General features: G+C 34.4%; 1 protein-coding gene across 1 annotated transcript; it reads left to right on the forward strand.

Moving 5' to 3' along the window:
• Nucleotides 1-9,991: 9,991 nt before the first annotated feature.
• On the forward strand, nucleotides 9,992-16,734 carry Art4 (arginine methyltransferase 4). The gene has a single exon (XM_088239638.1). It carries the CDS (start codon nucleotides 10,044-10,046, stop codon nucleotides 11,634-11,636), a length of 1,593 nt encoding a protein of 530 aa, XP_088095764.1. The 5' UTR covers nucleotides 9,992-10,043; the 3' UTR covers nucleotides 11,637-16,734.
• The last annotated feature ends 526 nt before the right edge of the window (nucleotides 16,735-17,260 follow it).

Below are 17,260 nucleotides of genomic sequence, written 5' to 3' on the forward strand. Positions count from 1 at the left end.
ATATCTTCAATTATAGAATTACACAAAATAGATTTATATATTAAGTTGTAATACATATTTTTTATTTATTTTTTTATACAGGATACAATGCAATAAAAAATAAGTTGTACGTGTGTACTTATTGAATAAAATTTATTCCTAAGAGATTATTCGCAAAAGCTGAGAGAGTATCATGAAAAATGACAATTTTATTGTTTCGGCAGTATATATTATATTCCCGACACATGCGGGCCATAGGTGTGTGGTATGTAGCATTATTTGAAAACAAAGACAGTTTAAATATTTCCCGATGTCTGAGTGTTCTCAATCGCGCATTTATTTGTATTTTATTTAGGAGGTTAAAATCTACTTTATAGTTTAATATTTTATACAGAAATTTAATATCGAAAACAACGCGGCGTTTTATCAGAGAATTAAAATGAAAATGATGCTAATATTGTTAATGTCTTTGGTCAATATATTGACGAACCGAGAAGTTTTAGATTTGTTATTAATTTCCCTTTTCAGGTTTTTTACCTGAGAGAATCTATCGCGTCATTAACACTCGTCCGGGGATATGATTGTATTTTACACTGTATTCTTCATCCGCCTGAAGGCAGAAAATAAAATGATAATTACAGAAAAAGAATCTAAAGCCTTGAATATAAAATCTGATTAAATCGGTCTATTAGGTCAAGTCCATTGTTATGACGTTTTCTAGATTGATTGTTAATTCATATTACATAGTTAAAGGGAAGGTACTTTAACATGTTTTCTTGTTCTTGTTGTTATGTACACTTTACATCTTAGTACATCATATTGTTAGTATTATCAATTTCGATTAATTATATAATTAGATCATAATACTAATGTTATAGTTACTTCTCCTTTTTCTTCCTCGAGGCTTTAAATCCCATTTACTTGAAGTCAGCCCTCTTAGCCTTCGAGTCTATACGTCGGACTAGGAGATTTGTTGTTTGATTTCTGTTTTACGGCCGGTTGCCTCTGACGCCAAGACAGTAACCCTCTTGCTAACTGGGGCTTAGGATGCCTCTGTTGACTGTTGTTCCTCCGCTGCCATCCTCAACACAATGTCCTGCCCGACGCTGCTGTCTCCCAACAGCCTACAGCTGTGCCTCAATTATGAACGTTATCTTCATCTGTCTATATCGAGACGGTATACTTAACTTCTATACTATCTGTATCTTACCTCGGTGTGTTCTACCTACTTGTCGAATCGACATCATATGATCGAAACAAGCCAATGAATGGCCGCAAAAAAATAGTCCGCGTTCCTTACGTCATTAACATTTTAAATAGTTCTCATTTATATTTTAAATAGGCTTCTGTAATAAAAAATACTCACTTCAAAACGATTATAAATTCCAATAAATCCCAATTCAAGCAAAAATGCTCGCTTGAACATGAATGTTGTATAAATTTTGGAAATCACCTAGATGGTACGCTTAACGATCGTCTGTATGTATCTACCGATTGACTACAAAGCCGGCTCCTTTAACGTCTCGATACATACACTCGGAAAGATAGGAAAACACATGGAAAAAATATAAAAACTAAAAATTTTATTTACATTGGTAACTTCCTAAGCTTAGATACTCTTATTTGTTAATAGGATAGAACCTAGCGACATTATTTTCACAGCTAGGCGTTCGTTTTATTAAAGTGACAGTTATGTTGGACTTCAAAACTTACTTATTTCTCTCTCATATTTTTAATAGGCTTTTAAGAAAAAAATTGCCAACATCAAAACGATTAAAAAATTAAATAAATAATAATTAAAGGAAATGCTCGGTGGAACAAAATTTTTGACATTTTTGATGCGTAGATTAACGTATCGAGGGGTTCTAGACCCGTCGGTATAAACCGATGTACTCACATCAAAACTTGATGATAGGGGGATCGGTACTATATCTTTGTAGTCGGTCGGGAGACTTTTATCTTCAACTATGACATCATAGTGAAGCTATGTCATTTTATAACGCAGATATGTGTACTGTGACGTACGCTTCCCCTTGTTTTACGTCTTTATCTCCCCATCATTATCGAGGCCCTGAAGTATGTCCGGGCGGCGTGAGAGAGAATTCCGCCGTACTGATGCACTTCATCTCCGCCATCACAGCCGTCGAGGTCCTAACCCTTAGCCTTGAGCAAGGGATCGCGTTATACCACGCGATACTGGGTCCTCATCCTAACTTAGTCACCTAAACACTTCAGTCTACTGAAGTGAAAGGTGCCCACCCCCGCGACGTTGACGCGCTGAATGAGAATTACTCCAGTGAGAACTGAGAAGATGACTCAGTCCCCCGGGAACCGGGTTAATGGTCTCGTTTAGGTATGACAAGAAAATACAAATATGCCAACAAACCATCGCCCGAGACCAAGGGTTAATGTCGATTCTATAGTTTCCTGCAATAACTTAATAACGAAGAAGTTGGGTGGTTTTTTTTCGATTTTCGGTTGTCTTCGGCGAGTATGTTGACATTTTAAAGTAGAACCTAAAAATAAAAAAATATGTCGAAGATTTCTCAGAACATTAAAAAAAATGGTAACTACTGTATTGAAAATAATATTTTTTTAAACTTGAAAAAATAAATTTCAACTACATGATTTTTTATTCACAGTATGTTCCTATAAAATGTAATAATAATGAATCCATTGTTAGCGATATGAAGGCATACTTTCATCTCTGTAGCGAAGTGATAAATGTGGCTTATATTGTGATATCATACCGTGGACGGATTCTCATAGGAAAAAAACATGTTACGTAATTTTATTAAAATACTCGCGGACCCGACAGACGTTGTCCTGCCCGAACGTTGGCTCGCCTGCTATAAGCTTGGAAAAAGACTTTTCATTGATAAGTAGGTAGGTACCTATTTACTTGTTTGTGATTAAATTCCTAAACTAAAAATTGGTAATATTCAAATATTGGATTTAAGTAGGCACCTAAGTACTTGTTTATGGTTGAATTTCAAAACATGAAATAAAGATTTTTTTCAAATATGGCATTCTTTTTGCAAAGGTCAAACTCCGGTCGTCTAACCAAAAAAGGGATGTACTTATGTGAGAATACGATTTTTATAAATGTATCGAATTTAATGTTATTTTAGTATTACCATAACTCCAGTAAAAATAAATAAATGGGTAGACATTATAAGGAATTTAAGGAAAAGACCTGATTAAGATCCACAAAAAACAAATGCTTTTTGTAAACATTAAAAAACAAAGATTTTTAATACGCAAAAAAACAACATCTTTTTTTTGTAAATGCATTCTCCTCGAATGCAACCCTGGTAGATCGATAAATAAAACGTTTATGCTCCTTACTTCTTTTTCACATATCAGATTGAAGATTTTAATATCTACGAACACGCACAGCGCAAAGACCTATATTTCTATGAAAACCGCACGTAAATCGGTTAAGCCGTTTAGGAGGAGTTTAGTGACATCGCACGTACAGAGGAATTATATATATAAAGATTGGTTGAAACCAAAAGACGAACTATACATTGTGAATAATAAAACTTTTTGTTAAATTCAGTTCTGCCCTCCGCTGGGGAGCGATAACAATCGGAAGATGCGGAACCCATTTTTTTTTCTCCAGATATATATTTTCACTCTGACGGTATAGTTGAAGATATTTAATTAAGCCCATTGTAGAGGTGCTATCCTGAATCTTCTCTACCCCCGAGAGCAGTGATGGTGGATTGAGAAGTGAGTCAAATTTAATTCTTTATTTTTTTAGTACTAGCTCGTGCGTAGTCAGTGGTCAGTGGCGTCACTTGGAAAAAATAATAATAATTTCATGAAAATCAACGCGTGGGTCATTTAAAAAAACAGGGTGTGTCAGTGTCTGACCCGCGGGTCATAGGTCAAACAATAATATGTCCACATATAAATTACTGTTCTTCCACTCTTTTTGTATGTAATGAAGGAAAAATGAAAAATATACAAACTCTTCAAAATAAGGCGATGAGAATTATACTCAAAAGAAATATCTATTCTAATGTAGAAAGAATGCGCAAAGAAATTCGCTTGCTCACAGTAAAGCAACAAATTAAATATAATGTAGCAATTTTTATACATAAAATAATTAAGGGGATGCATAAAATCAAAACAATGGTAAAATTTAACCAACAATGTCATACATATGAAACAAGTGGTAAAAAGGATAAGATTACCAATGACGAGAAAAACCGAATCTCAGAACTCATTGTACAAGGGATTGAAGCTGTACAATGAGTTACCTGAAGAAATAAAGGAAATAGAAAAAATCTAAATATTTTTAATTAATTTGAAAAAATATGTTTTTGAGAAATTTTGATAAAAAATTGTAATATTATTACAAGTTTATATTAGTTCTTAAAATGTTATGAACTAACTTAAAAAATCATAAATAAATCAATAGGTTCGCTATCACTACCTAGAGAGTGGTTAATTTGGGGATTTTTTTTTTTTGCATGTGACTATACTTTGCTTCACCTATGGCCACACAAATGATTAACTATTTTTATAAAACACTTAAAAAAACGCAAACGGTTTCGTCAATTCAACCTAATTAATTGTTTTGGGTAATGCTGGTCGCAATAACGTTCTAAATGAAAATCATCATGTTTGATTTCACTTGTTCGTATTTATTTGGCGTTTAATCGGCAATGTGGCCATATATGAAGCAAAGTGTCATCGCATTAAAAAAATTATATCTTCAAATTAATCACTCCCCTTAGAGTAGAGAAAATACAGAAAAGCAGCCCAGGTGAAGTGAAAACCAACTGACAAAATAGTCAAACTTTTATATTCAAAATTTCATTTATCGTTGTAGTAAACTGTTAAAGTCCTTTTAGTTAACTAAGATGTTTCGTCCATAAAAAACAAGGTAAAAAAGGTTTTTGGATTATACCGATCAAGATCAAGATCTTCTCTCTATGAATATACGTTTTCAAGTTGTGCCCGGTCCACATTTTTCCATAAATTCAAAATCTCGCATTTAGCATATCATGCTGGATATGAGCTTTCTTCAAAAAATTAAAAATAATATAATAATAGGGAAATATCGCTTTTTTATAATTTAAAATTAAAAAGGCTCAGAAATGCTGTCGAGTAAAACTAATAATTTTTTTGTACACATTGTAATTGTTGCATTAAAAATATTTTTAAAATTATAATTTCGAATTCCCGTGAATATGGTTCAATGAATTTGATACGCCCCTAATACGTCACGATTTGGCTAAATTTTGAACATTGTGACCGTTTAAGTTTAAAAATAACAGCGTCACTATTGTCAATGTCAAACATGTCGCGTTTTTGTAGAGACGTATTTTTTAACAATTTCATTTCATAATTTACATTTCTCCACAGCATTGAATTTTTCTAAATCCATTTTATATGTTTTAATCGGTATTCGTAGTATATATACGGCTTTATATTGATTATTATTTGATGTTAACATTCTACTTTTAAATTTTAGGCCTCGTGGTGTAATGGTCAGCGCGTTTGCCTGCCATGCAAGAGGTGGGTTCGATTACCGAAATGGTTGACATGAAATATTTATTTAAAAGGGTGTTTTTACACTAAAAATATTTCATAGTCCCTGGACTGGTACCTGAAGCATGAGACTAATCATCTTACTTTCATGTAATAAAAATGATCAAGATACGCAGCGATTGGTGTGCCAATGCAGTGCCCAGTGCACCATCAGGTATAGAAAGGGGATAATGATGATTGATTTTTTTGTATATATATTTTGTCTGATAAATACGAATGCTTATTCTTTGGTTCCTTATAATTTTTATATTATTTTATAAATTTATAAAATTTTATTCACTTTTTTCTTTGTAAAGGAAAAAAGAAACCTGCTGACAAGCCGGTTTCGCGGTTTAGTGGGTTTCATTATTTTTCCTTTTATATTTTCTGTTCATGTATCTTCTTTAATAAAATAAATATTTTTTAATATAATCCGCAAATAGTCAGAAACATTTCGTATTGAGTAGAAACGCGATACGAAATGTTCATAGAATTCATAAATATGTTCTCATCGGCATTCCGCGCTCACAAACTAATAACAAGGACAACAAAAAAATACTTTTTTGTCACAGAAGGAAAAATATGTGGCTAATAGTATTTTTTCTCTTGAACTCAAATATGATATCACTTCATGATATTCCCCATCACACAAGGTTTCCAAGATACAGGCATTTATAACATTCTACTATCCCTCGTATTAGGGAAACATTAAACAATAATTTCAATTGATTAGATATACGAGGGCTGTGTAAAAAATAAGGTTCCCAGCGCTGTAAACTCGCCGCGCGAAATGCTAGATGAAATCCGGCAACCTCGCTGTGTGCGTTGGTTCCCCCACTCTAGATTCCGCCTTAGTAAAACTCGTTGCAACGTTCAGTGCCGGCCTGAAAGCCATCCGCGATGGAATCCCTGATCGCCGTCTCCCCCAGGTGCGAAGTTCGTGCAGTAATCCGATTTTTGCACGCTAAAAAGTTACCACCGGTTGATATTCATAGGCAGTTGTGAAAAGTTTATGGGGAAACTTGTATCAGCGTTCAACACGTCCGCAAATGGTGTAGGGAGTTCTCCGATGGGCGCACAGACATCCACGATGAGCGATCGAGAGCGACAACGATCCTGCTTGTTGAGTTTATGACTCGAGGGACCACAATAAATTCGGGAAATTATTGCGAGACCTTGAAAAACCCTACAAGAGCCATCCAAAATTGCCGAAGAGGAAGACTGACGAAAGGCGTTAGAAATTTTGTCTGTGATCTCGTTGAACAGGCTCTTTACAGCCCTGATCTTGCACTGAGTGACTTCCACTTGTTTCCAAATTTAAAGCAACACTTGGGTGGACAACGTTTCGAGATTGATGAAAGAGTGCAGGAAGCGGTCACCAAATTCCTCCACAGACTGGCAGTGGAATTTTTTGAAGCTGGATTCCAAAAGTAGATTAGTCGTCAGCAAAAATGCGTTGAAAAATCTGGTGATTATGTTGAAAAATAGTTAAGAAATTAAGCTTTCCAATGATGTATTTTTTAGTTCAAATAAAAAATGCCTTAAACCTTAAAAAAAAAATTGAGAACCTCATTTTTTACACAACTCTCGTATTTAACACTCCACATAATAGGTAAAAAAAAAAAACTAGCAATGATTCAGAATAACAGAGAATAAATGTTTTTTTGTCTTTTTTTTGCTCTTTATTTCTAGTCAACAAATCAAATGCAATTTTACACTCCTACTTCCCATTATATATCTTACACCACTCTTTATCCCTTTCCTTCATTTTCCTTTTCACTATCTCCTTGTTTGGTCCCAATTCCTTTTCTTTTAATTTATATGACTAACATTGTTCCAATGATTCATCGTTTTATCTTTTATAAAGTTTAAGCCGTCGATTTACTTAATTGTAATTTTATTTTATATGACATAACAATTAACAATCCATATTAGCATCGTTACATTGCATTTCTTCAACAGTATTATACGTTTATTATGATAAAATGCTATGCATAATATAATATTATCGTAGCAGGTGCTGACACCTAAAGATAGGCAACTATGCGATTTATACGTTAATGCCTTAGTATTTTAACAAATACGCAGGCGCTTAAAGAAAAAAACTGAACATGTTATTACTTTTTTTTAAACTTACATACTACGTACTTAATCTTCAAAAAAAATAGTTTTGTAGTTACTATAAGAAAAATTATATTATTAATAATAAAATTGATGTAGTTAAGTTCATCACAGATTTAGGAGTTGATTTGGACTATAAACTGACTTACAATGAGCATATTGATAATATAGTAAATAAATCACTGAAATCCCTTGGCTTAATTTTTTAAAAAACTATGTAATTTTTTTATTAAAAAATATTAAAGTATCTTTAACGTAATATATTCTGATTTTACTAATGTCCGCACTATCAACATTTTTTATTGCTTAACTGTTCGCCCTCTTCTAGAATTTGCCTCGGGGGGCTGTTACCCATTGTTACCCAGTGAATCGTATAAATCACATTGAATCAGTTCAACATTGCTTGTTTCGAAAAATAGCGTAAATGCTTGGACTAGAGAGAAAAGTAACTATGCATATGCCAATATGGAGTCAATGTTAAATATTTATTATCTACAAAAATATTGACTCCAAATATATGTTCGGCATCCTTAATTATATAATTGATGTGTAATCGTTACTGGGACAAGTAAAATTCCATATTCTGACTCGTAGGTTAAAAATGCCCTTAATTCTCCAATGACCTAGAGCCTTTGTCGTATTAACTCAAGACAAGTTCTGGACTTTTTGGTTTAAGTTTATTAAAAATTATACGAGCACTAAATAAATAGTCCAAATCTTGTCTTTTAGGTTTGTCAATGCTTCTTTTCTCATTTTTAAATGTTTTTAACTATTCTTAAAATGTAATATTTATATTTTTGAATTGTATAAATGGACAATATCCGTTAATAAATAAATAAAGAAAAACAAGAACAAAATACGAATAATATAGCGTAGCATGTAATAAAATGTGTACGTATAGGTAATAGTACCGTACCTAACTATGACCTTTTTGAGCAAATAAGTAATATTTATCTTTATTTATTTAATCACAAAATATTACAAAAGACAAAACTTAGAGGGACACAACCAGGAAAAATGTTGCCTGTAAAGGCAAATACTTTATTGATTTTGACAGAACAGAAAAAAAAATGTCCTTATTAAGTCTAAATTTTATTTTCCGAAGTAAAATATAAGCATGTATTATTTATCTCACAACAAATAAATTGATTCATTTCACGTAAATATTAAAAATAATTTATTCAATTTGGTCTCCGTCGTTTCCCCCTTTGAAAATATTTTCTCTTCACTAATCTCTTCACTAAACTCCGAGAACAGATTTTCGCCATAAGCGTTAAAAATAATTAATGAAGAACTCCACTTTATGGGAAATTGCGTACAAAATAATTTTTGAACGCCCGGTAAAAATTAGAGCATTAAATTGTAATGCAAAATTTCTTAAAAATGTATGAAAATAACAACAAAAAATATTTAAATTAAAACGAACTACAATCAATGATAGGAGAGTGGGCAGAACTGACCAAAAAGAAGCGCAAGAGAGTTTGAGACCTCACAGTGCTGATAATACGACATACGATTTTTTTTTTAATTTTTAAAAGAGCTTAATTTTAAATTCTATCAACAAATAATAAAAAAAATATTTTAAAAAAACATTTATTTAATTATTTTTAACAACATGTATTTTATTAAAAAATTTCTTTTTAAGAAATGTATTTAAATATAATGTCATAATACGTGTTTTGCATTTACTGTATTGGTCAATACGTAATATTGTTTGAGACATCCTCCATATGCAGAATGCGCATTGGGCACTGCTGCAATGGTTCTCACCTGTTCAGAATCCATGTCTCTGCCATTTGCGAATATCAGTTAGACGAGGAAGATTTAAACAATATTTTTTTTAGATGCCCCATAAATGATTGTTATCCTGATTTCCTATCCGACCTCTTTGATATTAATATCCCATTCCCTATTCATTTTCTTACTCTCCTGTCCCTACCCAATAAACGTGTATTTAAAATCCTATGTAAATATCTAGTTTTAAATGGTGTAAAGCTGTAAATATGTTTTATTATTAAATGTTTATATTATATTAAATACTAACATACTAACTTGTACATATTATATTACAAACACATGTGTATATATATAAAAAACAAAAATACTCGACACTGGCCAGAACACCCGAGTTGAGATGTGAAAAGGCCATGAAAAAACGAAGAAGAAGAATAATACTTTATATTTTACAAATAAAAAACGTAAAAGGGCAAATAAATTTTTAGTTACAAACAAAAATTACTCAACATACCCCGTAAAAAGTTTTCCACAGACAACAATGCGTTGTTCACTTCACGAAGATTCATTCGGATTGGCGTGAAGTTGAAGCAGTAGATTTCTTTGTTTGCCATTTCGGTCACCCGTCGGGTTATCGCACTTCCTTGCCGCAAAAAGCATTAAAAATGGCGAACGTGTTTCGCGCCGTCACGGTTTCGACCGTCAATAACGACGGCGGATTGACTCCGAAATATAATTTTCCAACAAGTGTTAGCGTGGAATACGACCCTCAAGGTCTTAGTGTCAAAATTATTAAATCGGACGCGCTAACGGATCACGAATTGCTCGAGATCCCCGTCTACAGTCAGACGGAGTGTTCTAGGGTCGCCGCTCAATCGTACATATTTACAATTGACAATGAAACTCTGTTTTTTAAGTTCCATTCGGAAGCCGACACGCGAAAGTTTCATTTGCTGGTCAACGACGTTAAAGCCGGGCGGAACGCGTCTATGTTCACCGTGAGAACGGAGGACTCCTCCGCTATGCAATATTTCCAATTCTATGGGTTCCTGAGTCAGCAGCAGAACATGATGCAAGACTACGTCCGGACCAGCACGTACCAGCGGGCCATTCTCAACAATATTCTGGATTTTAAAGATAAAGTCGTGTTGGACGTCGGAGCGGGCTCGGGTATTCTGTCATTCTTCGCCGCCCAAGCCGGCGCCAAGAAAGTGTACGCCGTGGAGGCCAGCAACATGGCGCACCACGCTCAGGTCCTCGTGAACGCCAACGGCCTGCACGACCGCATCGAGATAGTCGCCGGGAAGATAGAGGAAATAGAGTTGCCCGAGTCGGTGGACGTCATCATATCGGAGCCCATGGGCTACATGCTGTACAACGAGAGGATGCTGGAGACGTACCTCCACGCCAAGAAGTGGCTGCAGCCCGGGGGGAAGATGTTCCCCTCGCGCGGGGACCTTCACATAGCGCCCTTCACGGACGACGCTCTGTTCATGGAGCAGTACAACAAGGCGAACTTCTGGTACCAGACATGCTTCCACGGTGTGGATCTCAGCTCGCTGCGGACGGCCGCCATGAAGGAGTACTTCCGCCAGCCCATCGTGGACACCTTCGACATCCGCATCTGCATGGCGAAGTCCGTGCGCCACGTGGTGGACTTCCTCGAGGCGGGGGAGGCCGACCTGCATCAGCTCGAGATCCCGCTGCATTTCCAGCTGCTGCAGTCCGGCACGTGCCACGGCCTGGCCTTCTGGTTCGACGTGGCCTTCGCGGGCAGCACGCAGTACGTGTGGCTGTCCACGGCGCCCACGGAGCCCCTGACGCACTGGTACCAGGTGCGCTGCCTGCTGGAGACGCCCATCTTCGTGAAGCAGGGGCAGGTCATGACGGGCCGAGTGCTCCTGATGGCCAACAAGAAGCAGAGCTACGACGTGACGATGGACCTCGTCCTGGAGGGGACCTCGGTGGCGTCGTCCAACACTCTGGACTTGAAGAACCCGTACTTCCGGTACACGGGGGCGCCCGCGCCGGCGCCGCCGGGCGCGGCCTCCGCGTCCCCCAGCGAGGCCTACTGGGCCGCGCTGGACGGGCCCGGGGGGCAGCAGCTGGACGGGGGCTACGGCTCCGTGTGTCCCGACCAGCCTCTCTACAACAACATCTCCCCCAACATCATGAAGACTGTGATGCTCCAGGAAGACTTCATCAAGAGAATCGGAATAAGTCAAAACGGCGATGTGAATTGCCAGCGCTACGGCTGATTCCGTTTCCCGCGTAATGTTAACACGGCGTGATTTCTATCGTGCTCCGCATGTTTAAAACTACAGATATTTTTGTTCTTCGTGTTCCTTTTTCAAACTGCGATTTGTTTGTTTTTCGTTTTTAGTCACTCGTAAGAGAAGAAGATGCCAGAGCCGGTCGTCTCGGGATACTTGGGGTTGTAATTTAAGACATCGATAAAGAACACTTGCGAGATTTAACAGTATGGCAGACTAGACATTAGTAATAATGGTGGGTAATAGATTATAATTTATCTAAATATATTTTTTCTGTAAATCTAATTATATAGTTGTAAGTTAACATTTTGTTCCCGCCGGATATTTGGATGAATTAACCTTCTTATTAAGCATTTATCTCAACAATTAGTACGGCCAGCGCTCCACGTCGCCATCGCAAACGCGATGTTAATGTAAATCTTCACTCTGTGCTTCTGCAAACTTTAATTGTAGCGATTGAAGTCAATTAACCTAGAATTGATGTCTGTCTAGTAGTGATTAATTATTATTAAGACGTCAACACCGGCAAAGTTTTTCAAATGGCAATACTTAGTAGATTTTTTTAAATGTAAAACAAAAGACGTTTGAAAAGGTTACAGGAAGAACAATTGAACATGAACTCGAAAGTTTATACATAAAACTTGTGGAACTTGTGAACAATTGACAATTATTATAGGAACTTGTTTACCCAAGTATTTTTAGTGTTTACGTGAAATTGTAATCTAAGGCGACTATTCTTTGCTGGAAGACTTTTTAGCGAAGCCAGTGTTCTTATTAGATTTAAGTGTAAAGTTATCGCTGCCGTTTGTGATGTGAAGAAATAAGAAATTTTACTAATGGGACATGTATTTTCTTTTTATAATACTCATTCGAACAAATGGAAACACATTTACAACTTGCTTTGGATTTCTCGAGCATTTTTGAAATGCTCTAGAATAGTTTTTGTTAGTGTATGTATATTTTGTCAATATTTATGACAATTATAAGACCTGCTGTAAATACTTGACCATCCTGCATTTTATTTCAAACAACGCGTTTCACTATGCGCATTGTATTTCTAAAATGAAATCACAGATGAAATTATCTCACTTGAACGATGTTTTCGTACAAATGTCTTCCGAATTTTGTTGTGAGAGGCAAATAAGTGCTATTATACTTAACATTGTTGAAAGTTTGTATCAATGCCATCTGTGTAGAAATCCAGCATAAATATTCATCGATTCCTCTTTTTTGCAGCATTTCTTTCAATCGTGCCCGATGAATTCTGAGTGATAAATCTCGAATGATCTCTTTATGCGAAAATAGCGAGTCAAAAACATAGCACTCGCATTGATAAATATTGCGAACGAAAGCAATTAAAATTTAATCTTCACCATTTTAGATATTGAACAATCATTCCAGTTATTAAATAGAATTCATGGGTTGTCCTGTTTTAATATATTGATTCAGTGTTATTACATTGTAATTTTTATATTATACTCGCTGTGTGTTATAAATGTCTTTTCTATTTCATCCTATGCATACTAGAGGTGATTAAAAAAATTAGCAGTTATTCTTCCAAAATGTCTGCAGCAACAGTTTCAAAAACAAAAATTTAACTTTGACCAGAAAAACATCTGGTTTTGCCCGCGCTGCTCTAAACTGTTATTTTAGAAACAAGTTCACATATGAGGGTACTATTTGCAAACCCGGCAAAATCCATCTTTCTTTATTTTGAGCAAATCACAAAAAACTGATACAATCCTTAACTTCAACTTTTTTTAACCTTCAATTTTTTATTGTAATCAGAAAATCTTTTATACGCAAACAGTGATGACATAAGCATGATTATGTCAAGAAACAGTAGTGAAATAACAAATTTAATTTTATGCATTCCAACTTTGCAATACTCCAGTAGAGGTTGCCATGTTTGCAACGAACCTGATAATTTAAAAGTCAAGTTCTTACAAATAAAGCCGTATTGTTATAATTATTGTAAAAAATTGTATTCTGAGTATGTTTCAATTAATATCTCATTTATTTTGGATTTTGCCGGGTTTGCAAGTAGTACCCTCATATTCTGACTTGTTATTAGTTACAAGTAACGTCTAATTTATTTTTTTCCCAACGCTGCTCTAAACTGTTATTTAGGATCTATTTCACTAAATAGTTCAATTTGTGTAGGGAAACAGTAACTGTTCCTTCTTTTAAATAACCGAAATGTCTATCTCTAATGCGTACACAACATACCGCTGTAAAATCTTCATCTAAAATAAGAAATATCAATAATGGCTTCTGTAATCAGTTATTGATCCTTTTTATATGTTTGTGATGATTTTTTACAATTTTCCAGTGACGTGATATTATGGGCAACACTAGACTAAAGATTGTTAGTAACCCAATTAACGTTTAACCGGAGCTAATAATATTTGTCATTTATTTTCAAAATTAATTCAATCACCCAGTTCTTAAAAAATACTATGATTTATTGATCATTATTATTGATTCCTGTGAAATAAAAAACTGTTAATATTTTTTTAATACCCAGGTGTAAAGCATATCAAATGTTTCACTTTGTTTTTTTAAACCAAAATGACGCCTTTTAACAAAGTTAACATTTGCCTTAAACCATTTCTCCGTATCATATTGACTGCACATTTTATGACGAATTTTCTAAGACAAAGTCTGAAATGCTCTATACAAAATGAATTTCTTAAACACGTATGGTGATTTTTTTTATTTACGTTGTTTGTTAAAAGCCACATCTCTGTGATCATGGCGATATTCTATGTGTCCTCATTTGTTGATACTAAGAAAAATAATTAAATCATTCATCTCATTGAGAAAGCACCATACTTAGAATCTGGCATTAAATATTAGCTTAGATCCTCTTTAAATATATTTTATTTAGAAGCACCACAAGTTAATATAAATTACAATATGAGGAAGTTTAGTGTGTAGTTTTCTTAGACAAAATACCAATACAAACATACGAAACATCTTTAAAATGTATTTAAAAAATCGAAATTTCATAGAATTAGGAGGAAAGAGTAAGTAGTAAAAATCAAAGCGGGGATTTGAACAATTCAAATGATGGGGCGTCAAATAAAATGAAATAAACTATTGAAAAATATTTAGGCTCACTTAATACACTAGTCAAAAATTCACTAAATTTCCTCATTGCTTTTTTTCTACGCCCATCATTGATTGGATTTGATGTATTAAATATCCCAAATTGATTAATAATGTGTATCCGTCCTTGGAACAATTGCCAGATTGTAAATATAAAACATTAAAATGTTAATGAGCTGATTAGATAGAAAGTAGTTTTCAATTAATAAAGCTTTCAGTGTATAAATGTGCGATGTATCCAATATTAGGCATTACAAATACATGAAATATCACAACTCATCGATATTTAGAGTTTCAAATTGACACGTTTTAACTTTTTTTTTTCCAGAAATTTTGCACTAATTCCCTGTTTTTCTGTGCCAAGTTCTCAAACATTTCGATTCTTCTCAAATTTCCTCTATGTTTCTTTACCAATGTTGAATGATAAAGCGCTGTATGTCTAATTTCAGTGCAAAACCACATTCTGTTCTTCTTTATGTTAACAATAAAATATTTTTTGAGATAAGTATTCAAATACTATTAATTTTACAATTAAGCACTGGTTTTCGATGACACTTATTTATTTTTGATACAAATTATTGTATAATCACTTAAAATACATTATTGTAATTTGGAGATCTGTACGTTTTTTAAAAATAGTTGATTTACCATTGTGCAAAACATTTTAGAAAAACACAATAATGAGCACCTGTGGTTAAGAATAGAAACAAATCATTCGAATGAATTAATCGAATGCATTAGATTATTGTATTCAGTTGAATGAAAATCCGAATGCAGAAATTCATTCTAATGAATTAGTAGTTGTACCGAATTAATGAAAAAATTTATCGAATTCTGCCAACTTGACACCAAATCAATTAATCCAAAACAAAATGGCAAATTCAGGAGGAATGAACCATTTCAAAGCAAATGGAATGTTCAAACTGTTATAACTTGACACCAAACCTCAAATACACCGTTAGAATTAATTGAACCTGACCAAATTAATGAATTTCAATTCAAATAGACCAATTAGCAATTAACAAATTGCTACAACTTCATAACTAATGAGAATAGACCAATCGGCATCGGTCAAATTGCTCGAACTTCATATTGTGTTAATTTATTTGGTTACTTAAACATCCAATTACTAATCATTCGATTACTAAATTCATTTGATTGATTTCATCATTAGTTAAGAACTAGATTTTGACTGTAATCGGATAGGTGTAGATTTGTACAATGGAAAATGAACACATTTTACTAAGGTTGTGAAGACTTGCCCTCGGAGAGCTTTGTTTTGCGAACGTCTCTGGCCTTTAATGTGTGATTTTGTTTTTAGCATAATTATTTAACAATATCGGAACTTCTTGACAAAAAAAAAAACAATTTGTCTGTCACATGTTCTTGTAAAAATTGCTAAAGTGAATTAAAAAAAAAAAGTAAGAAAGCCTATTTTTTTGCCAAGAAAGTCTCGTCATATAATGAATATCTTAGTGTTACTTGAAGGCCTTTTAAAAACTCAGATATAAAAATTTTTAAAAAACCATTTGATTAAGCAGAAAATTATTGGTTTGAAATCTCCAACCATTCCCAGATGTTTTTAAGCATTCTTTTTTCTGTCTACGTTTAAAAATATTTATGACTACTTGAAATTTTTTTTTGAGATATGATGTTTATCTGAGTTTTTAACTAATAAATTATGGGAATGAATCCATTGCGACTAAATGGAATTGACTTCTGACTTATCTAAAGATCTGATTATCGGGACATAATAATGTTGTGGTGACATGCATAATGTGTTATTACGCATCTCACCATAACACTATTATTAGTAGCATTCAGTCATAGATGAATTATTACATTTATTTTACTGTGTAATACTTTCATCTTAGATTATTGTCAAAAATGAAACGCTGTAATAAATAAATTGTACATTTTCTGTGTTTTTGTATCAATAAATATCGCCATTATAAATTTGGCGTAAAATGACCATGAACTTTCATTTTCAACTGTTATTATTATTACTAAAAGGGGCAATCACTTATTTTACCCCTATCTTATGTCATGACCCCAAAGCCACACTCCCTTAGAGGGCTGACTCACCAAAATGCATATTCGTTTATACCAGACATGTTATCCATTCGCGTGCGTCGGTATCACTCGGAAATATGTCTTCCGTTCGGGATGTTTCAGAATCACTCGGAATCGTTTGTTATTAATTAGCACTATTCAATGCGCCTCCGTGATGAAATTGCTAAGAAACCTGACTCGCGCACGCAAGGTTTCGGATTCGATGCCCGGTGAGAACATGAAAATTGAATGTGACTTTTCTCTAGCCTTCGGTGTTCTGTGCTGTAATTGGGCCTCTTGGCCTGATGTAGTGCAGAAAAAAAAAGATAACGAGTAAAATCGTTCCCGAGTAGCGCCTGCTAACGTCACTCAACATAAACATCCTCGTTTTCATTGTAGTATCTCGGCTATGCCATAAATGTCTTACGAAAGAATTTGGTTTACTG

Source organism: Micrasema longulum, unplaced genomic scaffold (genome assembly GCF_059751315.1).
Source record: "Micrasema longulum isolate JH-2025_06_02 unplaced genomic scaffold, ASM5975131v1 h1tg002208l, whole genome shotgun sequence".
Lineage (NCBI taxonomy): Eukaryota > Metazoa > Arthropoda > Insecta > Trichoptera > Brachycentridae > Micrasema > Micrasema longulum.

Excerpts from the sequence above, each read along its gene's own strand:
- Art4 (XM_088239638.1), top strand. The coding sequence starts at position 10,044 with ATGGCGAACGTGTTTCGCGCCGTCACGGTTTCGACCGTCAATAACGAC.